This window comes from Colletotrichum fructicola, assembly GCF_000319635.2.
Source record: "Colletotrichum fructicola Nara gc5 chromosome Unknown KSG_Nara_v1_contig01, whole genome shotgun sequence".
In the NCBI taxonomy this organism is placed as follows: domain Eukaryota; kingdom Fungi; phylum Ascomycota; class Sordariomycetes; order Glomerellales; family Glomerellaceae; genus Colletotrichum; species Colletotrichum fructicola.
In genome coordinates, this window is record NW_027094051.1 from 8,274,321 (window position 1) to 8,299,434 (window position 25,114).

Genomic DNA, 25,114 nt, shown 5'->3' on the forward strand with positions numbered 1-25,114 from the left:
ATGTCAGAAGCCTACGAGCGCGAGCGCCAGAACAACGCCCGCCTGGACGAGCTCTCCGCCAAGGTCTCCGCCCTCCGCGGCGTCACCGTCGACATCTACGACAACGCGCGCGCCCACGAAGTCATCGACAGCACTGTACGTCCGGCCCCTGCTGCTGCTGCTGCTACCCTCGCTCTCCCCTTTTCCGCACGTGAAAACCGCTAGAGACATAATCGCTAACGTTCCCCTCCTCCGCGCAGTCCGAAACCTTCTCCTCCATGTCGACCCAGCTCAAGGGCTCCGCCGGCCGCTTAACCCGCATGGCCGCCTCCGGCAACAAGGTCGCCATCCTCAAGCTGTCGGGCATCATCATCGGCATCTTTATCGTCCTGTTCTACATCTCCAAACTCTTCTTTTGAAGGAAATTACTCCGAGACGATTCTTTGGACGGGAAAAGGCGGGGCGTGTTTTCTTTGTTCTCTGGTTTGATACGATAGACCAGGGCGGGGCATGATCAACAGACCCAAGAGAAACGACAGGAGGATTACCACTGGGCGGAAGACGAAACATGGCGCCGGCTGCACTGATTTCCGGAGGTCACCGTGGGCTGGAAAGACGGACCCTCTCGACGGCGCAATGGAGACCGCGTAAGAGAACATACGGCGAGCAAAAACTTTGTTATGATGGCGAGGACGTTGGGCGTGGACGTTCAAATACCCTGCGCGCATGGATACCGGAGTTTTTCTCTTTTTTTGGACACTTTGGGGGAATAGCACAATGACTACTGACTGGCCGATTGTACTTACTGTAGCACTGCACACAATACATTATATGGTATCATGAATGTTCAACTTGGCTTGCTCAGTGTTATTTGCAAAATAAAGAAAAAGAGTATTCATCTATGACGCTTTTGCATCCGAAATACAGACATGTCACATGAAACCTCCCCGTCCACGTGTCCGTAATGCCATCCCTTACTTTGAAATGTTTATAGACTGGTGACGAAACGCTCCAGGGCTCTTGAATCTCTCGCCTTGGCCGCAAATAGCCCTTCAACTCGACTATGTTCCGTCCATCTACTGCCAGACGTTGGAAAACAGATCCTCGTTGCCGCCGATGGGCTTGGCTGATCCTGATCCGGCGGCCGGGGTTGTGCTGCTCGTCCATCCTCCAAACTCCTCGTCGGCCGCAACCTTGGGCGCGGTGCTGAAACCACCAGATGCTCCGGGAACGATGGGCGTGCTGGCAAACGAGCCAGAGGCACCCCATCCGCCAATATCGGCGCTGCCACCGAAACCACCAGAGGGCTTGGGAGCCTCCGGGGCCTTCACAGGAGCGGGCGCTGCCGCCGCGGAAGTATCAGGTGTGCTCCATGCGTTGGATCCCCACACGTCAGAACCTGACCAGTTGCCCGAGTTAATGGTGCTCGTGGCAGCCGCTGTTGGGTTGGGCGCAGGAGACGGAGCCTTTGGCTGGTTCGAGAGGTTGAAGACGGAGCTGGAAGCGGCGGCGGGAGCAGGGCTGGGGGCGGCGGCGGCGGGTTGAGAGGGCGAGGAGAGATCGAACAGATCACCCATGCCAGAGGATGCTGGCTGAGCGGGCTTTGGTTGCTGAGCGGGTGCCGGGGCAGGGGAGCTGGACCAGCCAAATCCACCGAAACCGCTGTTTGATGGTTGCTTCTGGTGTTGAGGGGCGGGAGCGGCGGCGGGCTTGGAGTCGAAGAAGCTGCCTCCGCCGAGGCCGCCAAAGGCGTTCGAGGAAGCTGGGGGCGGGGATCTGCTGCTGACGGGACTGGCTAAACTGGCGAACGGGTCGGCTGCGGCGGGTTTGGGGCTGGTGGTGTTGGAGAAGCTGAGGCTGCTGAAGGCATCGTTCATGCCGCCGAAGGACTGCTGCTGTTGCTGCTGGCCAAAGGTGGGAGAAGGCATGCTGCCAAACTGCCCACCTGGGACCTGAGGGGCTTGTTGCTGCTGAGGTTGCGGCTTCGGGGCAGAGGCGTAGAGCGACAGGATTGACTGCTTGAGGTCTGGCCTGGAGGGGGCTCCCATGCCACCGGCGTTGTTGGTGCTAGCAGGTCGTGGCGGAGCGGCGGGCTCTCCGAAGAAGTCCAGGCCCAACAGCGAATCCTTCGTGCTCGTGGCCTTGGGAGGAGCCGGATCAGACTTGGGAGGGACGACCTTTCCGGGCTGCGGGCCGGCGGTGCTTGCCCGGGGGATGGGATCACCGCCGATAAGATCGACCTGCGGCTGCGGGGCAGCGATGCTCCTGGGAGGGGCGGCGGACTTGCCAACCGAACTCTTGCGAACCGACTCCCGCCTCTCCACGTTCTGCTTCTCCTTCACGATGCTCAGGGGCACATCGTCGTCGCCGTCGGCGTCCAGGGTGGCGGGGTCGGGAATGGGACCGTCCATTTTCCATCTCTTGAGCTCGTACTTGGTGCGGATAAAGTTCTCAATCTTGGATTCGGAGGGAACGTGGCCGGGCGCCAGCTTGGCCTCCCAATACTTGTTTGCGCGCGCATTGCCCCAGCTGAGGATGCTCTGGAGTTGTTCATCGGTCCAGGAATCGAGGTCGACTGACTTGACTCTGCTGATGTGTGTGCCCATGCCGCGGTGGATGCCCGAACAACGAATGCAGATAAAGACACCGAGGTTCCAACTGGCCCATCGCGGGTCTGTCGTAGCGCGAGAGTCAGCGGACAGACTTGAGGTGGTCGGGGATCAGACGACGGGAAAAGACTCACGTTTGTTTCTCTTGCAGTCAGAGCAGACTTTGTTGCACTCCAGCTTCAACAGACTCTTGATGGTCTGCGAGTTTTGGGCCGCTCTTTCGGCGGCGGGATTCGGCGGCGGTCTTCGAGACATGGTGGCCTTTGTTCGAATGCGCGAGTTGATGGATGGGTTGTTCGGATTGAGGCGAGCGATTGGAGTTGCAAATCGGCGGGCAAGGTGTTGTAGTCGTAGCAGGTGCGATCGGAGAAAGGGGAGGAGGGCGCAAGATCGCAAAGATGACCTGTCGGTTGGGTCTTGAACGTCGTGTGCCTGGGATTAAGATTATGAGTTAACCGTATCCACGCGGCGCTGATACCAGCCAGGTAAGGGGCAACTGGGGGTCGAGACTGTACAAATCGTCCCTGCCTAAGGCAGTGATGACGGCAGTGGAGGTGGGGTCCTATTCGCTGTGGCTTTCACCTCTCAGCTTGCACTGGCCACTGGACGGCTGCGGAAATACTGCAAAGTGCCTAGCAGATGGGAATGGCCGGACAGGTGGCGGTAGCATCTGACAGGTGCCACTCAGTGGCCTACTAATTGACAATGGACCACTTACACATGTAACACTCAATGCCTTCAAAGCGTTTTATTCTCGGTTTATTTGACCTTCATACACGTCTCAATCGCAGCTCGCTTCTCCGTCTCTCAATCAGTCCAGACCAGAGGAAACACATCGTTACAACAACCCAGAAGGCGCAAGGCTTGGCGGCGGTCTTGGCCACAGCACGCTCTGACCTGCCAGCATAGTTTGGAAGACGGAAGGTTCTGTGTGGAAGAACCAAATAAACATCAGATAACAGATCTAAGATTCAATCTCGTACTCGAATCGGATTTCCTCAATGTGGTGAAATTCTGTCATTTTGATATCATCAACAGCCCAGGCACGCAGGCAACGGGATTTCCAACCCATGGTGATCAATCGCATGCTCAGCAGACAACTGTGACTGCATCAGGATTACCGGTGCCTACACACGGCCTTTAGAACTTAAAATGCTGCCTACCATGGTCAATATTGAAGAAACGCAAGACTTGCGGACCTGGCTTCTTTATCACTACAGGCAACTCCCCCCCTCAAAAAAGTGGCCAACTTTCAGAATTGGTTCATTGGGTTATGGGCTCCATGACACGTCTACGATTCTACTAACTCGCTCCAACCTCGGACTCCGAGGACCAAACCTTTTGGGTCACAATCTGCTATTGATTGAATTGTCACTGTTAGCATAAACTCCGAGCACGGCGATTTTTAATCACGCATCCTCAGTACGGTAAGATGACGATCACTGGAGTAGAGTCAAGTCTCCCATCCAGGTCCTCATCTTCTGTAGGGAAGACCCTAGAGATGCATATTGTGATTCCAGCTCACAGAAACATCCACCAATCGCGAAAACCGAGACCCTCGACGACATGGCTGGATCCCTTCCGACTGCTCCTTCATGTTGCAATGAGGCTGCTCCTCCAACGTATAGGGCACCGGCAGCGCTTACCGTAATTGACTCAGCCAGCATCAATGGCCGCAAGCAGGCCGCTGCCCCAAACATCGATCTCCCCAAGCTGGCCAGTGAAGATGCGGGGGCGGGATGCCGCTGCCGTAGTAGAACGTGGGGGAAGTGAGGGGTCGCGCGTCCTCACGCCCAACTTACACTCTAATCCGTCGCATCTTTGGTGTATCGCCGGGCGATTCTGCCTCGTCATAGGTAGGATGTGCTCTTAAACCCGCGTCTGTTCGCCTTGGGACGTGATAGTGCAGCTCCTATTAGCACATACCATTAGCTGGGGGGCTGCCATTGACTGCGTGGAGGGGCTCGATATCGCCTCACGAGTCACTGCCACCTCGGAATAGCTCTCCTCGGATCCGAACGAGACATGCAGTTTCCCGTTCTTTGTAGCTCCCTGAACATCGGACGTGGTCAACGTTGCTATGAGGGATTTTGAGGGGGTTACTCTGTATAAAAGCTTAGCGGCTGTCGCGTGTGTGAGGAAATAAAGTTGATGGCAACCCGCGATTACTGGCCTTCGTTCTGTTCTAGTCAGTATTAATCACTTCGTACCAAGCCAGCCTAATTGAACCAAATACTGCGCGCTGTGCCAAACCTTTGCCATGGCACCGTCGGCAATCGAAAAGATAGCTTCGAATATAGCCCCTTTTGCGACCGACCGTCCCCGGATTCTGGTCCCTGAGAAGGTGTCTTCTGATGGCCTTGCCCTTTTGAAGGACAAGTACGACGTTGACAACCGCACTGGCCTCTCCGCAGACGAGCTTGTCGAAGCGATTCCCAATTACCATGCCCTCATTGTCCGATCCGAGACGAAAGTGAACGCTGCCGTTCTCGCGGCCGGCAGAAAGCTTCGCGTCGTGGCCCGAGCAGGCGTAGGCGTGGATAACATCGACGTGGACGCCGCCACCAATCATGGCATCATCGTCGTCAACTCGCCTGCGGGCAACATTCTCGCTGCAGCAGAACATACGATTGCCCTCCTCCTCGCAACAGCCCGTAACGTCGGACGCGCGGATACCACGATGAAAGACGGCAAGTGGGAGCGAGGCAAGCTCGTCGGTGTCGAAGTCGGCAACAAGACGCTCGGAATCATTGGGCTCGGCAAAGTGGGTATGAAGGTTGCTCGCATGGCGATTGGCCTCGGGATGAAGGTGAAGGCGGTAGATCCGTACGCCAGCAACGAGATTGCGCGTCAAGCCAACGTGGAGCTCGTGGCCGACCTTCAGACGCTCTTGCCGGTAGTCGACTTCCTGACGATCCATACCCCGTTGATGGCCAGTACGCTAGATCTGTTGAAGGAGGAGGAGTTCCAGAAGATGAAAAAGACGGCGCGAGTATTGAACGTCGCTCGAGGAGGCGTGTACAACGAAGCAGCACTCCTGCGAGCTCTGGATGAAGGCTGGATCGCTGGAGCTGGTCTCGACGTGTTCACTTCCGAGCCTCCCAAAGCAGACTCGACGGCAGCCGAACTGACCAAGCACCCGAAGGTGGTTGCAACCCCACATCTGGGAGCGTCGACCGTGGAAGCCCAAGAAAACGTCTCGATGGATGTTTGCACCCAGGTAGCTGAGATTCTCCGAGGAGGCCTCCCAACGGCGGCCGTTAACGCCCCGCTGATCATGCCGGAGGAGTATCGCAAGCTGCAGCCGTTCGTGCGGCTCGTTGAGAAGATGGGTGGGCTGTATACGCAACACTTTGTCGGCAGCAAAGGCGGCATGGTGGGCGGTCGGAGGTTCGAACTGATCTACCAAGGCGACCTAGCAGGCACCTCCAACACCCGACCGCTCTTCGCGGCGTTGGTGAAGGGTCTCGTGTCGTCCATCACCGACTCTGGCGGGCGAGACGTGAACATCGTCAACGCCAGCCTCATCGCCAAGGAGAAGGGCATGATCATCAGCGAGACGCACAGCGGAGAGGCCAAGAACGCGGTGTATGCCAGTCTGGTGACTCTGCGGTCGCACGGCGAGGACGGCGAGCAGGTGATTGAGGGATATGTGTCGGGGCAGAGCATATACATCTCCAAGCTGGACCGGTTCAGTGCGACGTTCCAGCCGCAGGGGACGCTGCTGGTGCTGCACAACTATGACGAGCCGGGCAAAATTGGTGGTGTCGGAACGGCGCTGGGACGGCATGGGATCAACATCACCTTCATGCAGGTGGCCAGCTTGGACGGGGAGGAGAGGAGAGCAGAGGGCGGCAATGAAGCTCTCATGATCTTGGGTGTGAAGGGAGAGATTGGTGGTGGAGTTGTGGAGGATTTGCAGCGAGCCGAAGGAATCCTGAATGTGAGCTTGGTGAGGCTGTGAGGAGGTTTCGTTGGTGGTTGTGGATGTGGTGGTGGTGAGTGATTATGTGTGTAAGTGAGAGCTTGTCTCTAGGGCGCCCGCAATTGAGGAGAATAAGGTCAAGTGGGTTGCAGTTGCGAGGAGCCACTTGAGCAGCTGCAGGAGCTCTCATTGAGACGTGAGGTGGCCCCCCACGAGTTCGCGGAGCTTGGCAAAGGTTGAGATCCTATTGGCGAGTTGAGGGGCTCTCTTGACAAGTTGGAGACTGTTGGCGCAGGGCAGTGCAAGAAAAAAACGCGACCCAGACAAGGCCATTTGAATGCCTAACTAGATAGGTAGACGGGAACCCTGAGCAACAAGGTTTTTGGCAATTTCGCCGATGCAGGTTGTGCCACCATATCTCTCATCATCAAGCCCGCAATTGCGTGTTGCAGAGAGAGTTGACAAGATTGAGCTCGGGTGCCGGCAGAAGGCGGGCAACGCAACGTTGTTTCTGATTGGGTTTCGCCCGGCTCAATGCCTCCGTCGGCTGGTGCAACTCTTGCGACAACCCACAGCCCGGCAAAGGACGGGACGCACGAGAGAAGAAAAAGCAGGTGGCGCGGAGGATTTCTAGAAGGGGGATCGTTCACAGCTCAGGGTCTGTGAGGGAATGACGCAGGGTCCGAGGTTGGTGACAACTCGCTGACTCCATGTCAGTTTGGTCTGGACAGCTCATTGGGCACGTGGGCACTTTTCATGTAAGTGGACACTCAGATAAGGTCGGGTCACTTAAAGGTAGGCCACAGCATGCAAGCCGTTATGTACCTGGATTGTGGACATCTCATCCATGGATGCATAATTTGTACCCCTGCACCACGCGATTAAGGTGAGGTACCTGCTGGCAAGCTGTCCAGAGCCGCCCTCTGAAAGTCGAGAACTCGGGGTCAGGGACAGGCCACTAACAAGGAGCCCCAATCGCGCCGAACTGAATGTTAACCATGACTCCGGGTCGAAAGCTTCTGATCTTGTGTCAGTCAGCACTTTAGCTCTGTCAGACGTGTGTGTCTGTTTATCTCTCGTGTGTCCATGCAGAGCACGACCCGAGATAAGGATTAGTAGTAGGTTGGCCAAGACATGTGCTGTCTGTCTGTCGTCTGCTGTAGCTAGCTAGCTACCTTAGGTTGTCAGCTTTGGAAAAGACTCAAAGCGACGGGAGGCAGGTATGCACAGCACACTCAATTACCCCGGATTCTGCACAAATGCCTTATGACGAGACATTTTCCGTTCTTGCGCCAAAAGAAAGGCGGGGGGGGCCAAGCGAGACGAAGGATGGGCTTTTTGGGTTTCTCGCGCCAGCCGAATAGCCGTCCAGCGCAAGTCCAACAGTGCATGCCAGTCAGATTTAACCCTTGTGTCTACAGCAGAGATACGGATACATGCCACTGCCAGTGCCGGTGCGGGAGGTTGAAGGTCACTGCGGCAATGATGCATCATTCGCGCTCCTCACATCGCTGCAGCCCGCCCCCCCTCGACCGTTGATGACGCCAAGCTTGTGCGCCTCCGCAGGTCTTGATTGGCTGGCTGCCCGCCGACAGAGGAAAGCTTCCGGCAGCGAGCACTGGCAGTGGCAGTCGATTTCCACTAACAGACAAACACTGAACAGACCTCTCTGATCTTTTTTTTTTTTTTCTTAATTCTCATCCATCTCCGGTACTTACCTACCGGCCTATACCTACCTAGATCTCAAACACCCAGCTACCGTACCTACAATCCTACGATATTTTCTTCTTCATCGCTCCCCCATTGCTTGCCGACTGCTGCAATACCTGCGCCTCGAACCATCACCCACTGTTGACACCCACCTGGTCTTCCGATCTTGGCTCGTCAGTGGAGCTCACCCGCCTTGCCTGGTGCACACTTGCGTACGCACCGCAGCTGCAGGTAAACACAGAGTGGAGCCGAACCACCCTGAGTGCACCGAGAATCCACCTACAGCCTGAGGTCGTGCTGCCCCGTTTCTCTGTCGCCCGCGTCCGCCGCATAAAATGTGCGCTTGACCTTACGTCCTCTTCACTCGCACACTCCACGTCTATTACCACGACTACCGAATCTCTCTTCAATTGACGAGCCGACTATGGCCACGACACGGCCGAGAAGCTATGGCGGCTCCTTTGGCACCATCCGCACCGGCGTCCTTGGGATGTCCAGGGCCTTGACCCTGGGCATCTCTTCTGTCGCCGCTGCCCCCATCTACGCGAGAGGCGAAGGCGAATCAGAGGGTCCAGCAGAAGGCGACGATGTCTGGATTCTCTACGTTGCTTCCATGATTCTTGTCCTCGCCGGAGGCGCCTTCGCTGGCTTGACCATTGCGTAAGTTATCAATCCATCTCCTAATACTGATTGCCCCTGTACCTGTTTGCTGACCTTGGCAAAAACAGCCTGATGGGACAGGATAGCATCTACCTCCAGGTCCTGGCTGGCGACCCCGACGAATCCCAATCCAAGAACGCCAAACGCGTCTACGATTTGCTCAAGAAGGGAAAGCATTGGGTTTTGGTTACTTTGCTACTGTCCAACGTCATTGTCAACGAATCGCTACCTATTGTGTTGGACCGCTGTCTCGGTGGAGGTGTAACCGCCGTTGTTGGCAGTACCATTCTCATCGGTAAGTTTTGCAAATCCCCGACTCCGAGCTCAACATCAGCTAAGCATTTGCGCAGTCATTTTCGGCGAAGTCGTTCCCCAATCCGTCTGCGTCCGTTACGGTCTTCCGATCGGTGGCTTCATGTCCAAGCCGGTGCTCTTGCTCATGTGGCTTATGGCGCCCATTGCTTGGCCCATTGCTAAGCTTCTCGACTGGGCTCTCGGCGAGGACCACGGCACCACATACAAGAAGAGCGGTCTCAAGACGCTTGTCACCCTGCACAAGTCTCTTGGCGCGGCCGGTGAACGTCTGAACCAGGACGAGGTCACCATCATCAGCGCCGTTTTGGACCTGAAGGAAAAGCCTGTCGCCAATGTCATGACCCCCATGGGCGATGTTTTCACCATGGCCGAGGACACCGTGCTTGATGAGAAGACCATGGACATAATTCTGTCCGAGGGCTACTCCCGCATTCCAATTCACGCCACTGGTAAGCCCACCGATTTTGTCGGTATGCTCCTCGTCAAGATCCTCATCACCTACGACCCCGAGGACGCCCTGCAGGTCAAGGACTTCCCTCTCGCCACCCTTCCCGAGACACGCCCCGAGACGAGCTGCTTGGACATTGTCAACTTTTTCCAGGAGGGCAAGTCCCACATGGTCCTTGTTTCCGAGTACCCTGGTGCCGACTATGGCGCCATCGGTGTCGTCACTCTTGAGGACGTCATCGAGGAGCTCATTGGAGAGTGAGTAATCTCTGTCTGGCGCTTCTCATATTGTGCTAACACATTCACAGGGAAATCATCGACGAGTCTGATGTCTATATTGATGTCCACAAAGCCATCCGCCGTTTGACCCCTGCGCCCAAGGCCCGACCCATTAAGCGATCCACCGAGCCGTCGCCCCGGGTGATTCCTGAGAACGGCGATCTCATTGAATTCGATCGCGAAGTTCCCCACGAGCGCAATGGCTCTGTCAGTGCTATGAGCGACGCGCCTCAGCACCTGTCCAGCAGCCCCGGAAAGATGACGACCTTCTTGATGCGCAGGAGCTCCGCCGGCCCGGATGGGCGTCTGACCTCGACCGCCGTACCCGTGAAAGCCACCTTCGACGAGGCCAAGCAGCACCTGAAGCACCTTGGTCCTTCGAACCGCGCATCGAACCCCAAGAACACAAAGTCCACTACCGTCAAGATCAAGCCCGTCCAGACTGGTGCACCCCTGCACCAGGTGCATAGCCCTCCGCCTGCATCTGCCGGTCTTCGCCCTGCCTCCGTTGCTGGCGACATCTCCGAGGAAAGGCACGAAGAAGAAAACGAGAACACCCCGCTCATCCGACCCAAGCTTACCGGCAAGGGTGGCGTCCACGCCGTGCGTAGGAGCTACGGCGTCGCGGGCATGAGCGACACTCAGGCCAGGCTCGCCAGCAGCTCACCTCACCACGAAGACGACAAGGCAGCCGATCAGGTGGACTTGCCTCCGACTGTGCCTGAGAATGGCAGCAGTCCCGAGGCTACCCGCGGCGGCAGCCCCGAGGCCAGCCGCACGGATTTGACGATTATTGTTTCACCCGGGAAGGCCAGTAACTCGCCCAGCGTCACCAGCGTCATCGAGGACGGATCTTCGACTCCCAAGCGTAGGCCTCTTGTTCGAAGCGGTAGTATCAGCGAGAACGTGGTTGAGACAAGTAGTGGTGTGCGAAAGATCATCATCCAGGCCGCTAGTTCCGACTCGGAGGACAACGGATCGAAGGGCTCCTCTGGCCACCGCTCGCGTACCACTAGCCAGTCCAACATCCTGTCTAGTCAGGAATCCGAGGAACACGACGAGAATGAACACGGCGAAGCATCAAGTACAGCGCCGAGCACAAGTACTGGCGGCCAACAAGCCAGCAAAAAGAAGAACAGACGGAAGAAGAGAAAGGGTAACAAATAGAGGAAAAGTGCGTAGGGGATCGTCGAATTTCGTGCTTGTATGATATCGATAGTAATTTGAGCGGCTACCACGGTACGCCTTTTCTGTAACCTATACAACGGCACCGCGCACATTACACACCATCGCATCAATCTGGTATTCAATATTTATCATCAAATTTTTGTATTCTTATCTTATGTGACGTGTGAACCAAAGCATCCGGGGCTCTCTATATCCAAACATTACCCATCCATCTCTCTAGTCGTACCAGATGGCGTTCATGCCGAAACCAGGCTCAGGGATGCGCAACCTCGCGACGCGGCCCAGGAACTCGTCGTGCCAGCGGTAGATTTCGATCCAGCCCTCCTGGTCGTCGGTGATGGCCAGCCACTCGTCGCTCCAGTCGCACGGGCTGACGGCGTTGCTGTGTCCGCCGCTCGTCGGGGTGGGGTTCAGGCAGATCTGCCTCTCGATGTGGCCGTTGTCGTCGAGCTTGAAGGCGGCGATGTAGCCGGTCACGTCGAAGCTGTTGGAGCGCGCGGTGGCGAAGAGGTACTTGCCGCTGTGGGAGAGGGTGCAGACGTCGGAGCGGTACATTTTGCTGTTGGCGCCGGGGATGCCCGGGGGGATGAGGGGGAAGGAGCGGTGGGTGTAGACGGGCAGCTTGGTGGCGGGGTCGATCACGTACTCGCAGAGGCGGTTGCCGGCCTCCATGAGGGCGTAGAGGTACGCGCCCGAAGGGTGGAGGGCGACCCAGCGCGGGTGGTCGCCGGGGTCCGGGGCGTCGACGGAGCCGACGAGGTCGAGCTCGGGGGCGTCGGGGGCGCGCTTCTTGTGGACCCAGAGCTTGTTGGCGGTCAGGTCGGCGGAGTAGAGGTAGGTTTCCGTGGGGTCGAAGACCATGCCGTGGATGCCGGTGTTGGGGTCGTAGGGGTAGTTCTGGACGTTGGTCTCGAGCTTGCCGGTGGGGGAGACGGAGAAGATGTTGCCGTGGGAGGCGTGCTTGTAGAAGGGGTTGCAGTAGACGGCGTATGGCGGCTTTTGGGCTGCGAGGAGGAAGATTGCGCGGGTGTTTGTTGTTGAGAGGGCGGCGTTGGCTGTGGGTGTGGGTGTTAGTGATGGGGCTTTTGGGAGACGAGGTGAAGGTGAGCATACGGTCATGGGTCATGTCGTGAGAGGCCTCGTGGATAATCTCGGAGGGGCTCTTGACGGCGAAGCTGGACCACTTCTTCATGGCGGCGCCGTAGAGGTTCTTCTTGTCATGCTGTCGACGGGTTGTGTAAGCCAATTGGTCAATGGCAGACAGACACTCCGAAAGGAGAGAGGGTTCAGTCACTCACGCTGAAGGTCATCCATGATATGGGCTGTTCCTGGGGGATCTCGGTGCGCTTGACGAGCTCGAGGGTGAACTTTTCATCGTCGAAGGCGACGGTGAAGATGGCACCCGGGGGCGTCCAGGTGCCGATCATGAGGTGGTGGATGGTCATTCTGAGCGGCGTTGTCGAGAAGGACCTGGTGTATGTAGATGCCCGATGACGTGTGAAGAGGCGGGATGTTCTCGACAGGAGCATGGGCTGGATGCGTCACTGAGGCGCGAAAGGATGTAAGAGAGGAAACACGTGAAATGGGATGGGGGAAAAAAGGGAAGAAGAGGGAAAAAAGGGAAGAAGAGGGAAAAAAGAGAAAAGTCGCGTGTGGTTTTACGGTTCGGAATGACTAGGAGCGAGGGTTACCGGGTAGTCCCACCGCGGCAGCAGTACTTTGGAGCTCTGTCCTAGCTGGCTTATGATTATGAGAGGTTTCCACCTTGCATCGCAAAAGCTCTTTTGGCCCAGAGAAGGGGGAGAAGAAAGAAGCTCTCTCGTGCTGCCCCTCGTTTCCGAACCCCGGACGACGAGGGGCAGCGGTTTGGCATGCGCATGGAGAAGGGCGACCCGCTGGGATGTGGGGTTTTTGGAGAGTTGGAGGGGCCGTTCGGGAGATGTGGCGGTAATTGGGTGCTGAGAGGTCGCTTTCCGGCAGAGTGTTCTTCCTCCGCCTGAGCTGGGTTGTCTTTCGCCCAAGAGACGTTGCTGCAGTGCCGTCTTCAGGAATTATGATTTCACGGTCCGGTGGTGATGGGTTGATTATAATCAGACGAGGCTGGTTCGTTCGATTTGATCGGGGGGCTTCTCACAATGTGCATCTTGACATACTGCAGACTGGCGGTCGTCTGAACTATTTCTCTTCATGTGTGTTCAATTGTCCGATCTCGACCTTATGTCATTGGTATCATGATTCGAGATTCATGACCCAGCAAGCGGTGAGGAACCTCTTGCAAGCTGCGTTTCTCCCCGTACCCACGCCGACACGGCAGTGACACCCGGCTGCTGGACAGGAACTTGTCGGTCGAAAAGACTCCGTCAGCGGAGCCGTGGCTAGTCAGTCTTCCGAGGTTCTCATCGTATCCCCACCCAAACCCCCTGTTCCCCCGGGTTCTCCATCTTAGCTTCGCAAGTGTGGTTGAAGCCAGCCACTCAGGTTCGGGCAGAGACAAATAGCAGTGTGGTGGGGAGCAAACGCTCGTTACCTAGAGGAACTCATCTCATAAGAAGTTGTGTGCGTGAGACAAGCGAAGGCTTCGTCGTCGACAACTTCAAGCATATGTTCAACGGCATCGGCATAAACCAGCATTTGAATTGACTTTCTTCCCCTGCAACGTTGGCTCGTGTGTTTTGTCTTGGGTGATTCGAGGCTGGTTCCATTGCGACCCGCCATACAGAAAGTTTAACACACTTCACAAGTATTAATCAACTCAATGCTCCCGTTCCGTTGCCCGTTGCGATGTTTTGGTCTGTTCTATGATTTCGGTATTTTGCCTACTCTTAAGCTATTATTGCAACATGTTGCTGCCATTTTCTTCAAGAATACTCGTGCCTGGCTGCCGTCAAGTCGCAACATGTAGTCTTCGTCAACGGCCACAACTCACAACTCCCTTGTCACTAACACAAACCTGCGCAAGATGGACTTCGAGTGCGACAAAAGATGACGCCGGCAACAAACAGCCTACAGCCCATAGATTTGACCCTAACTTCACCCAGCGTGTCATTGATACCATGGGTCCCAACATGGCCCCTCGAAACCGACAGATCATGAGCTCCTTCATCCGCCACCTTCACGATTTCACCCGCGAAGTCGATTTGACGATGGACGAATGGATGACGGCTGTCCATTTCGTCAACTCCGTGGGTCAGATATCGAACAAGACTCGCAACGAAGCCCATCGCGTTTCCGACATCCTCGGTCTCGAATCGTGAGTCTGAAGTCGCTGTCCCAAAACCAGTCTTGTGATTGACGATAGACTACATAAAGACTCGTTGATGAGATTGCGAACAAAATCGTCACAGAAGGCGACCTCGACCCAACTTCGTCGTCCATCCTCGGCCCCTTCTGGTCGCCTGATGCGCCTTTCCGTGAGTTGGGCGACAGCATCATCCAAGATCCAGCGCCCGGCGGTCGGGTTTGCAAGATGCACGGCACCATCACCGATCTCAGCACGGGGAAGGGCATCGAAGGAGCGGTGTTTGACATTTGGCAGGCGTCGTCGAACGGCCGCTATGATTTCCAGGACCCGGAGAACCAAACGCCCAACAACCTTCGAGGCAAATTCCGCGTGGATGAGGAGGGAAGATACTGGTTTTATTGCTACCATCCGACGGCGTACAGTCTTCCCCGCGATGGGCCTAGTTTCAAGCTGTTGAACATGATGGATCGACACCCGATGCGGCCGGCGCATATTCATATAATGGTGAGTAGCATGTTTCCCTGAAGTGATTCAAGGTGGTAAGCTTACGCGATGGAAACAGGTCACACATCCAGAATTCAGGGGATGCACCACCCAGCTGTACCCCAACGACGATCCCTGGCTCTCAACCGACACCGTCTTCGCAGTCAAGGACGATCTCTTGTGCGACTTCAAACCTCTCAAGGGCGACGACAAGGCTGAGCTCGAACTCGAGTACAACGTCATCCTCGCTCCAAGGGATTACAAGGCCAAGAACACATATCCCAGCCCGCAGGATCAGGCCCTGGGCACTTGGCCCTGTGGTTGCTGATCTCCAATTCTTAGCCAATTTTCCAGTATGTCTTACACAAATGATTTAGCATGGCCAATAGAAACACACGAGATGTCTCCTGCAAGTAAGCCTCGGAGGAAGCCTGGGAGGCGCATGCTGCAGGCGTGTTAGACAAGGCCTCGCTTAGTGCTGCTGAAGTCGAGACCAACACGCATGTTGCCAAGTTCATCATTCTGTCCCCGTTCATCCACTTTCTCTGCTTGATTTGATTCGATTGATGCTCTCTCGTCACGATTGGCGCAACTCATGATGGAAACAGTGGAAGATACCATTGAAGGCCTTTGGTCTTTCTCAGACCACAGCGACCGGCACCATCAAAACGTCGAAGTCACGCATCCAGAGACGTGTCAGTGGGTATTTGGCAACTCGACGTACCATGAGTGGGAACAGGACGAAGGCAGAGCTCTTTTTATTACAGGCCCTCCGGGCATAGGAAAGTCATTCCTAGCGTCTGCAGTCATCGAAGAGCTCCGTGGGCTGAGATCAGTCGCGTACTTCTTTTGCGACCAGTCACCCGCCGCGACAGCTGATTCCTTTTACAAATGCATCCTAGCACATCTTGCGGGGGATATTGGCTCCAGTACAGACGTCCTGTCCCAACTGCAACTTTTGGTCAAAGAGGCTGGTGAGAGTGTTCTTGACGAGGGCCAAAGGCGATTTGCCTTGGATCTAGTAAGACGCAAGAATGGCTACCAGAAAAGTCCCTGTTTGATCATTGACGGGATACATGAGCTGAGAGACGACAGCTTGCTACATCTAATCTCGGCGGTTCGAATGCTTCAAGACGAGTACGACTTCAACATTCTGATCACTTCAAGATGCATATTTCCGCAGCTGGAGGTCCTCGATTCCGCCGGCACCCTGGAGATTACCAGTAAAGACACTGACGATGACTTGACACGATACGTCAAGCATCGTCTTGAAGACAACGAAGAGTTGTGGCATAGATCGGCAGAGTTTGTGCCCTCTATAATAGAAGGTGCGGAGGGAATGTGAGTATCCCCTAAATTACAAAGAAAAGGCAGCTAAAAGTTCGCAGATTCTTGTTCGCAACGCAGATCGTGGACTGCGTGCTAGAAACGTCGAACAACTCAGACGCCCGAAGCCCCGACGCGTGGAAGACCTTGGGCAGCAGCCTCAACACTCTCTTCGACAGGCTTCTGGACAACATCTTGAATAGACCGGATGCCAGCACTGCTTCATGCGCATTCAACTGGCTGGTCTACACTGAAAGGCCACTCTCGATGCGAGAGCTTCAACATGCGTTGGCTGCCAATGCCACAAGGCACCTCTGGAACACGAAAGAGCCTCTCCACCAGGCCGTCGAGCCTCTGTATCACACCGTCAATCCCAAGAAAATCTTATCGGCTCTGAGAGGGCTTGTACAAGTCGACAAGGGCACAGGAGTCGTTCGATTCTTTCACTCGGCGGCGGGAGAGTACTTCCGACAGCACGCTGAGCGGTTCCCGAACGCGCAGGAGATGATCACTGAGGCTTGTGTCAGAATACTGGCATTTGCGTGTCTTCCATGTGAGTAAGATTTCCTTCTCATGGTAGAGTACTTTTTCGCTCGGCTACTGTATCTTTATTGGACGACGACATTCATGACTACCTACGGAGAAGGCGACAAGGAGCAATGAGCACACTCTTCCCAATCGACTGTCTCTGGCTCGGAAACAAATGTTCTACCCAGGAAACATACTGATCTCTTCCTCTACAGCTCCGAGCGAAGCCAACTGGGTTATCGAAGACTCTTCAAATGAACCCAAAAGACCATCCTCAAAGTCATCCCACAACGAACCCGAGTCATCCGAGGCGACCTCTGAGAAGGCTTCATCCCGCAGTCCCTGGCTCCCTCGCATGATGGATAAGTTATACCACTCATCTCAGTCGTACTCTAACTCCTACCGGCCGCAGCACAACCCGTTCCAGGTCAAGCTACAGATGCCGGCCAATCAGGGTTTCTTCAGGTCAGGTAGGGAATACGAGGAGAAGCTGCATGTACAGCCGCTGCTCCAGTATGCCGCATGCAATTGGGGCTATCATGCACGATCGTGCCCCATGGATGACAACATCATGGACCTCTTGCAAGATCGGGTCAGACTTGATGGAATATGCCAGACGCTCACATACGAGCACAGTGGCTACAATCCGAAGTTCCCACGAGATGTGACTGGGCTTCATCTGGCGGCCTATTTCGGACTCAAAGATGCAGCGATCCGTCTCTTGGACGCCGGGGTACCTGCGAGCTCGAGAGATAGTTATGGCGAGACACCGCTATGGTGGGCAGCCAAACACTACCAAGAAGAAGTAGCGCGGTTTCTCAGTGAGAAGGACAAGGTCACGCTCCACCTCCTCATCCGGGCGAAGCAGACTTCTCTGGTCGAGTTCCTGCTTGACGTCGGGTACAACGTTAACACGACCGACATCGAGAAATGGACGCCCCTGCACGCTGCGACGAAGGAAAAGGATGCCCAGATGGCGGAGAGGTTGATCCAATCTGGGGCCGATGTCGACGCCACGGATGTCAATGGGGCGCGGCCACTCAGTCTAGCCATGGAGATGCGCAACTATGAGCTCATCCATATGCTGGTGGCCAACCAAGCTGACACGAAGGACCTTGATCTAGGAAAGATCCGAACAGTGTTTGGTCTGCAGGCCGGCGACTCTCTTGAGATATACGAGGACAGGCATCATGGCACGAAGATTATGAGGCAGATTCCGAGGGAGTTCTCGTGGACGTCGGATATGCAGGCCGACACTGGACGCTACTCCATGTAAGTGAACGGTGTAGATGCGCAGGTTGGATTAGGTCATGTCAGCTGACTATAATCACAGGAACCTCTCAAAGTTAAAGTTGACCAAGAAGATTCCTGGTCTTGAGGAGCTGGGGCTTAACCACCTGTTGGACTTCAAGAGAGAGCAATCGGTGCCGTTTGTGCTCCGAGTGGAACAGCTCACGGAGACCACACAGGAAGGAAGTGTTTGGATTTATTATCTCGAGATCGCGTTGCCATCGGCAGGCCGCGATCATGAGATCCATATTTGCTGGAATGTGACGTCCCACACCGATAAGAATGGGCTGCAGTCCTGGCGAACAACAGCGCACTTGAGCAACCTGCAGAGACTCTGGCTGCCTGAGAAAGGCAGCGAGCTTTTTCAGAGCTTAGTCTCTGAGGTTCAGAAGCGGTGGAGCTCCATTGTCCGGAATACCATCAACAACATAAATGGCCAGGTATACGTTAAACCACTTTCATAATATCAAGTTGGGACTTACAAGTATGTAGAGACGTGGTGAGGTGTTGGAGGCAAATGGTAGTGACCCGAACCTCTTGGGCATATTGCTGAAGGACGCTTTGAGGCCTGTCCATTATCGACGCCGGTTACAGACCACGGTGACCGAGGCACAAAAGTTTGCGACTGATTACTGCAACCGCCATGACGAGGTTGCCGACCTTGACGGGCTTCTGAAGCAGATCGAGGCGTTCTCTGAGGATGTTGGCAGCTACATCGGTCAATTGGATCAAATCACGAGAGATCTGATCCAAATGGTGAGCAGACACCAGGAGCTATACATTTGGATCGCACTGACATACATTCAGGAATTCAATCTGGTCTCCATCAATGAAGCCAGGCAGTCTGTGAAAATGGCGGCGAGTTTGAAGAGATTGAGTTGGATCACGGTGAGTAAACCGCGATACACATGGAGGCTGCGAATGCTGAGTACATTTTCAGTTCATCTTTCTACCCCTCACGTTTGTAGCAGTAAGTGAAGTTTAGTCTGGGTGTTTTATGGGCAGGTATGAAGCTGACCAACCCGTAGACTTCGTTCGGCATGAACATCGATATTCTCAGTGACGAACCCCCGTGGTACTATTATCTTCCGTTCGCTGGAGTCACCATCCTTCTCACCTCAGCCGTTTGGCTCATCTTCAAGTACAGCAGGGTAAGCATTTGCCGCTTTTTTCTTCCGTGCCTTGCTGACACATGTAAATCCAGTTGGAGGACATGATCGAGAGGTCGATGGGTAGAGTACTATCACGAAAACAAGCTGAGAGCGATGGACGGAAAACGTTTAATTTTTGAACGTTGATTCACACCCAGGGGTCATGTTTGGTATGTTCGGAGGAAGGGGTATAATTGATTATAATTACACTAATGGAGCTGCGATATCCGCATGTTGTACAGGCAAATGTGCCGCTAGTCTTACACTCTCAATATCTGCGGCTCAATCGGACGTGGTAGATGAGCGTTCATACAAAGCCTTGAACGCTGAATCCCTGTCAAGAAGCTCATGCGGTCTGCCATACTCGACCAATTCGCCGGCATCAACGACCGCAACTCGGTCAAAGTCCACAATGGATTCCAGCTTATGTGCGATGGCGATGATGGTCCAGTCCTGGAACCAGGATCGCAAGACCTCATCAATGACGTGACTTGACTCGTCATTCAAACTGTGTAAAAACGTCAGCGATTTGATAAGTTTGGAGACAAATAGCACGATCACACACCTGCTCGTGATCTCATCGAGAATCAGGACCTTGCCCTTCCGCAGCATGGCTCTGGCAAAGACCAAAAGCTGCGCCTCACCCTGCGAAAAGAACTTGTCGTCAATCAACGCATCGAGACCGCCCCGTTCCTCGACCTTGCCCCAGAGCTGCACCTTGTCGAGGGCCTCGACGACATCAGAGTCTGGCACGGTCCCGGTCGGGTCGATATTGAGCCGCACGCTGCCGTCAAAGATGTACGACTCCTGCGGCACGGCGACGAGATGAGAGCGCACGTATTCGTGGGGGAGGGTGGATAGGTCGATGCCGTCTATGGTGATGGAGCCGCTGTCTAGATCGAGCATGCGGAGGAGGGACAGCACTATGGAACTTTTGCCGCTATTGGTCGTGTTAGATACATGGTGATTGAAGTAAGGACGGGGTCAATTGCTCACCTGCCGGTTCGTCCACAAATGGCGACTTTTTGTCCAGGTTCAATAGACATGGAGATGCCTTTGAGAACAGTGCCCCCTGACCTGGAGATGAAGTCAGTGTCAATTCCATTTCGCTGTAACGAGATAGACTTACAGATACGATGCTGTAACATCGCGGAGCTCGACAGTCCCGCGACTGGGCCACACTCCCTCCGGCTCACGGAGCTCATCTGAGGCACCCTCGGGATTCGTGTTGGCAGCAAAGTTCCTCACCCTAGCCACTGCGCCCAGCGACACCTCGAGCATAACCCAAGACGTAATCAGCGCCTTGATCACGCCGCTGAAGGAGAGAACATTATTCAACGCAATGCCGATGAACGCAGGCCCGATCTGTTCTCGAAGGGTCGTCACGAGAACGATTAGGATCAAAGCGATGACTGTAATAGTCATGTCTACGGCGAAAGTCAGCCACCGCTGGAGGCAGCTGAGGAGATAGCTGGGCCGCTGCGAGTCGTCCAGGCGATGCATGTTAGCCGCCTGGAAAGCGTCTTCCCATTTGAATGCTCTGATGGTAGCGAGACCCTCCAGCGTTTCGATGAGCTGCGTGTAGAGAGGCGCCTTGTGTTCGATGTCGAGGAGGCGCATTTGGCGGGATGTGCGCAGGTAGAAGTGCTGGAGGGCGTAGAAGACGGGGACGAGGAAGGGGAGGATGACGGCCATGTAGCGTGAGGACACGGACATCATGACGAAGCGGGCGATGCCGAAGACGACGCCGACGGCGACACCGAGAGCGGCGGCGGGGAGCTCCATGTCGATGAGCTGGAGGTCTTGGCTGAAGCGGTTGACGGTGACGCCGCTGTCGACGGAGCTGTGGAATGACATGGGAGCGCTGGACGTTGTTAGTTTCACTGTGCAAATTGTAAGGGATGACTCACCGTGATGTAGTGTCCAGAAGAACGCTGTGGAAGTAGACGCCGGAGTGGTTTATGATGACGATGAAGAGGAACCTATCGCGGGAGATTAGCAGGAGCAGAAGCCACGGCGAAGAGGTGTCCGTACCACATGCTGATGAAGAACGAGACAATCGATCCCACGCCGAGAGCGGCGTAAACGCCCACCCACTTGCCGAGATCTTGGTTGGGTCTCTGCTCGTTTGCCTCTGTCCACCATTTGAGCCAGATGTCTGCAGAGCTCTGGATTAGTGATTGGAAGACGGTGGATAAATGGTGGCCAAGGCTTTACCGGGGAAGGAGTCGAAGAATGCAAACACGACCATAAAGCCGGCAAACATTGACAGGCTAAACCATCCCGCCGCTTTGGCATAGAAGCTGTACATGGCCCAGTCGCCGAGTTGACGGGTTGTATCCGCCTGTTCCTCCAGCGCGTTGATGACCGCCTCGGGGGGCTTTTCATTCCCCAGACCAGATGTATCTATGGTGGCGTCTTTCAAATTATTTGACACAACGTTTGGTTTTACTAAGCTGGAGAGTTGGCTGGCCGTAGACGCGAGTTCTGCGGCTTTGATTTGGCCGTCATCGTTGAGGAATACCACATCGTCGGCAAAGGGTAAGCGATGGGCTTTAAATTTTGTGTCAGCTAATACGTGACGCAAGGAACAGAGGCGGTAACTGACAGTCTGATGAGACTAGGATGACGGTCGTGTCATTGTTACGAAGCAAGCCGTTGCTACCAAGTAGGTTGCCGAACACGATTTCCTCTGTGCCAGAGTCAAGACCGCTAAAGACATCATCAAGTAGAAGAAGCTCTTGGCGTGCATACAAAGCTCTGGCAATGGCCTGTGATGGTTTAGCAGGGTGTTTTCACTAGTGAAAGGAAAGGAAGGAGCGTACCAAGCGATGCTTCTGACCCCCGCTCATGGAGATGCCCTTCGTCCCAGCTACTGTTCCGTCGCCATTTGGCCAGCTCGCGATGTCCTGTTCGAGGGCACATGCAGTAATCACTCTCCTGTACCAAGACTCGTCAAAGGCGCCGTGGCCGATGACGATATCACGCACCGTAGCGTTTGGAATCCAGGCCGATTGACCGCAGTAGGTAGCCCCTGAGAAGTTGGTACGGATGATACCCCTGAAAGACGAAAGTTCACCTAGGAGAGCTTTGAGTAGCGTCGACTTGCCGCACCCAACGGGCCCCAGAACTAACGTGAACGCCCGACGTCTAATGCTCCAAGATTCAATGTCAACGACAGGTTTGGCATCGTCAGACCAAGAAAAGGACCCCTTCACGGAGGCGACGACGTTCTGTGGGAGGCTTTCACTGCGTGTTTCGGATTTACAGACCTCTGCGAGCTCAACGTCCTGAATCGGCGGGGAAATTTTCATTGAGGTCTCTGGAGTTATGAGAGGTTTCGAGCGCCTCTTCTCGCTTATTGTGGCCACTCTGGTGTCGGCCCTCTCCTTTCCGTTCAGGAAGTCCTGGATGCGCTGGAAAGAAGTGACCGCAGTCGCCGTGATGGGCAGAGCCATGATGATGCCCGCCAGAGGCTGGTTCACCAGTGTCAAGATGGAAATGGCCGTGAAGGCTTTGGAGATTGTCAAGACATCGTCCGATCCAGAGGCGATTCCCGCAAATGTGCCGAGCGTGAGGATGGGAGACCATATCGGGGTGCAAATCACTTTTCTGCGTGTAAGTTGCCACGAGCAGTTCACAACTAGACAGGTGTGGACTTACTCAACATCATGGAGATGCCAAGGAGGACTCTGTACCTCTTGGACACGACCAACTCGGTGCTGCGGAGGTTCTGTATGACGGAGAATGCCACATCATTGAGGCCGGATACCTTGAGCCACTTGATGCTGCCGAGGGTCTTGGAGGTCGTCGTGACCCGGTCCTGCGAAGCCTTGATCCATTGCGCGGATGCTTTACCCGTAGGAACTGCCAAGAATCCCATCAAGATTATGGTGGCTTCAAGCCGGTTAGCTGTCACATCCGTGGAAGAATAGTAATGAAACTACTGTACCAAACACGAGAGCGACTGGCATGGCACACGCGGCGCCAAGCTGCCTGTAGATCAAGTAGATGCCGATGCCGATCTCGACGAGACCACCCCATATCTCGTGTAGCTGGTTGACGCCCTGGCTGATCTGCTCGCTATCGGTCCCGACCAACGTCAGCGCACCCGCAGGGCTGACGTTGGGCGAAGTCAAATCCAAACGCAGCGCCTTCTGATAGATGAGGGCGGTGGTGCTGCCCCTCAGCATGGCGGCCGTACGATGCGTCCGCCACTCATACTGGCCCGTCGAAACCTGCAACGCAGCGTGTTAGTTACTTACAACAGAGAGCCATCGAAGGATCCAAATTTGGACATCCAGTTCTAGAACTCCCTTCCGAACAAACTCACTGCAATACCGGTGTAGACGAGGACGTAAGCGCCTATCAAGCCAAAACCGCGATTGCGGTATTCCCGGGTCTGGGGCAGGCCGGCGAGCTCGATGGCCTGCTGGATGAGCAGCGGCTGTGCGTAGTTGAAGCTGATCTGGAAGAGTTTCGGAACGACGGCCGCGGACATGGGTCCCGCGAACACGCGGAGCCAGGTGCTGAACAGAGCGCCGGGCCTGGTCTTGTCGGGGACTTTTCATGTTGGCAGATAGATTAGCCCGCGGAAAGATCTTTCTCGGCCCTACGACGTTGACGTGGCCGTGGCAGCGGGAAATTAATTACCTTGGTCCCACGCGTCCGCCAGTTTCTTGTAGAGCGGCTCGGAAGCCAGCTTCGGGTCGAGGGGGTACAGGTCTTCTAGCTTGAGGATGTTTCTGTACCCGTTGATGAAGAGTGACGTCAGCCAGAAAAAGACGGAGCGGTTGAAGGTGCCGCTGGTCACTTCCTTGGAATATCCTTTGTGCTGCGGGACCAGGATGCGGCGCTTCTCGGTCGACTCAAGCAGGATCATCACGGCCCTCAAGGCCAGCGTGCAGGTGAAGATGGCCGGGATGGTCTGGTTCGGGCCAAGCATCCACAGAGTGCGAGCACGGGCGGTGTCCAGCAAGACGGACAGAAAGAGGTACGTCGAGAGGACGAAGGACGGCCTCACGGACCGGTCGTGTTCGAGCCATGATAGCAAGCCGACTCCCAGCGAGGCGAGCAGACCTAGAACAGCAGCTGGAATCGTTGCTCGGGTGTGCGTGATGGCGGCAGACGAAGTGGTGGCCCAGAGAACGAGTAGAGCAAGGTTGAGGGCTACCAAGCAGACGGATGCACACTTATTTTGCACGCTTTTCGTCAGCTAGAACACCCGAGGGGGAATTGACAGGAAAGTCAAATTTGTTTGCGGCGGCAGAACGAACAGCTTTGAGAGCACGCTGGGTGCTGGCAACGACCTTGACATCGGCCCCGGCGAGGCGCAGGGCGCAGGCGGGAAGGACCAGCAGCAGCAGACAATGCAGGGGAACCGCGAGAACGGCCTCCTCGAACAGCAGCGTAAAGTCGAAGCCGCCCCGGCACTCGTCTCCGGCCCACGGGCCGAGAGAGTCATCGACGCCGGCAGGACAAGCCGGTTGCGGGCCCCACATGTGCGAGCGACGGCACGCTAACAACGGGACAGCGGCTTCACCTCGTGTTTCAAGAGACTGAAAAGGGGAGGGGGAGCGAGATTTACTTCAGGAGCGGTACCCGTAGCAGATCTCTTTTTTCTTCAAACAAAACAACGACCGAATGTAACGTTTTGCTACTTCGTTTACTCGAGGTCTCTTCGTCGCGAGTAATTTGGGGTCCGTTGGTAAAAGAGAAGGGAGTGTCACAATTGCTTCACTGAGAGATGGGATTTCAGGTTTCCCTCGGGTTAAAAGGACAAAACGGCTCAAACGAAAGATCTTTTTTGAGTCAGAATCTGTTGGAACAGCATGGCAGAGAGGCAGGCCATCATGCAGCCGCCGTATTTTGCGAATTGCAATTGCATGCAATCACCGTAATCATAAAGCAGCAGCCTTAGGCAGAGCTCGCCATGTTCCGTAGTGTTCCGTCGTTGTGACAGCGCCGCTGCTCCGATGGTGTC

The 25,114-nt window shown here is 55.2% G+C and overlaps 9 protein-coding genes across 9 annotated transcripts; 5 read left to right on the forward strand and 4 right to left on the reverse strand.

Annotated features, from left to right (window-relative positions):
• On the forward strand, positions 1-398 carry sft1 (Protein transport protein sft1; the record flags this gene model as incomplete). The annotated part of the gene is made up of 2 exons (XM_032035358.1): positions 1-135; positions 240-398. The coding sequence occupies 2 exons, from the start codon at positions 1-3 to the stop codon at positions 396-398; spliced, it is 294 nt and encodes a 97-aa protein (XP_031885805.1).
• A 657-nt stretch (positions 399-1,055) lies between these two features.
• CGGC5_v002357 (Uncharacterized protein) lies at positions 1,056-2,843 on the reverse strand (the record flags this gene model as incomplete). The annotated part of the gene is made up of 2 exons (XM_032035359.1): positions 1,056-2,653; positions 2,723-2,843. 2 exons carry the CDS (start codon positions 2,841-2,843, stop codon positions 1,056-1,058), a joined length of 1,719 nt encoding a protein of 572 aa, XP_031885675.1.
• Positions 2,844-4,438: 1,595 nt separating this feature from the next.
• Positions 4,439-5,214, reverse strand: CGGC5_v002358 (uncharacterized protein; the record flags this gene model as incomplete). The annotated part of the gene is made up of 3 exons (XM_066150950.1): positions 4,439-4,500; positions 4,568-4,768; positions 4,842-5,214. 3 exons carry the CDS (start codon positions 5,212-5,214, stop codon positions 4,439-4,441), a joined length of 636 nt encoding a protein of 211 aa, XP_066009809.1.
• serA-1 (D-3-phosphoglycerate dehydrogenase) lies at positions 4,849-6,552 on the forward strand (the record flags this gene model as incomplete). Its single annotated transcript, XM_032035360.1, has 1 exon — positions 4,849-6,552. The coding sequence occupies one exon, from the start codon at positions 4,849-4,851 to the stop codon at positions 6,550-6,552; it is 1,704 nt and encodes a 567-aa protein (XP_031885803.1).
• Positions 6,553-8,647: 2,095 nt separating this feature from the next.
• Positions 8,648-11,091, forward strand: MAM3 (the record flags this gene model as incomplete). Its single annotated transcript, XM_032035361.1, has 4 exons — positions 8,648-8,883; positions 8,952-9,178; positions 9,234-9,903; positions 9,954-11,091. 4 exons carry the CDS (start codon positions 8,648-8,650, stop codon positions 11,089-11,091), a joined length of 2,271 nt encoding a protein of 756 aa, XP_031885808.1.
• Positions 11,092-11,328: 237 nt separating this feature from the next.
• Positions 11,329-12,557, reverse strand: CGGC5_v002361 (Carboxy-cis,cis-muconate cyclase; the record flags this gene model as incomplete). Its single annotated transcript, XM_032035362.1, has 3 exons — positions 11,329-12,167; positions 12,226-12,334; positions 12,411-12,557. The coding sequence occupies 3 exons, from the start codon at positions 12,555-12,557 to the stop codon at positions 11,329-11,331; spliced, it is 1,095 nt and encodes a 364-aa protein (XP_031885676.1).
• A 1,620-nt stretch (positions 12,558-14,177) lies between these two features.
• Positions 14,178-15,164, forward strand: HQD2-0 (Catechol 1,2-dioxygenase; the record flags this gene model as incomplete). Its single annotated transcript, XM_032035363.1, has 3 exons — positions 14,178-14,362; positions 14,422-14,857; positions 14,916-15,164. The coding sequence occupies 3 exons, from the start codon at positions 14,178-14,180 to the stop codon at positions 15,162-15,164; spliced, it is 870 nt and encodes a 289-aa protein (XP_031885806.1).
• Positions 15,165-15,959: 795 nt separating this feature from the next.
• CGGC5_v002363 (putative ankyrin repeat protein) lies at positions 15,960-19,271 on the forward strand (the record flags this gene model as incomplete). Its single annotated transcript, XM_032035364.1, has 9 exons — positions 15,960-16,177; positions 16,225-16,715; positions 16,906-17,962; positions 18,024-18,420; positions 18,473-18,736; positions 18,788-18,868; positions 18,921-18,950; positions 19,009-19,131; positions 19,185-19,271. The coding sequence occupies 9 exons, from the start codon at positions 15,960-15,962 to the stop codon at positions 19,269-19,271; spliced, it is 2,748 nt and encodes a 915-aa protein (XP_031885807.1).
• A 142-nt stretch (positions 19,272-19,413) lies between these two features.
• Positions 19,414-24,632, reverse strand: atnG-6 (ABC transporter atnG; the record flags this gene model as incomplete). The annotated part of the gene is made up of 14 exons (XM_032035365.1): positions 19,414-19,639; positions 19,697-20,071; positions 20,128-20,208; positions 20,261-20,995; positions 21,042-21,113; positions 21,166-21,289; positions 21,349-21,684; positions 21,740-21,902; positions 21,957-22,738; positions 22,795-23,028; positions 23,084-23,369; positions 23,465-23,694; positions 23,785-24,322; positions 24,408-24,632. The coding sequence occupies 14 exons, from the start codon at positions 24,630-24,632 to the stop codon at positions 19,414-19,416; spliced, it is 4,407 nt and encodes a 1,468-aa protein (XP_031885809.1).
• Positions 24,633-25,114: the final 482 nt, after the last annotated feature.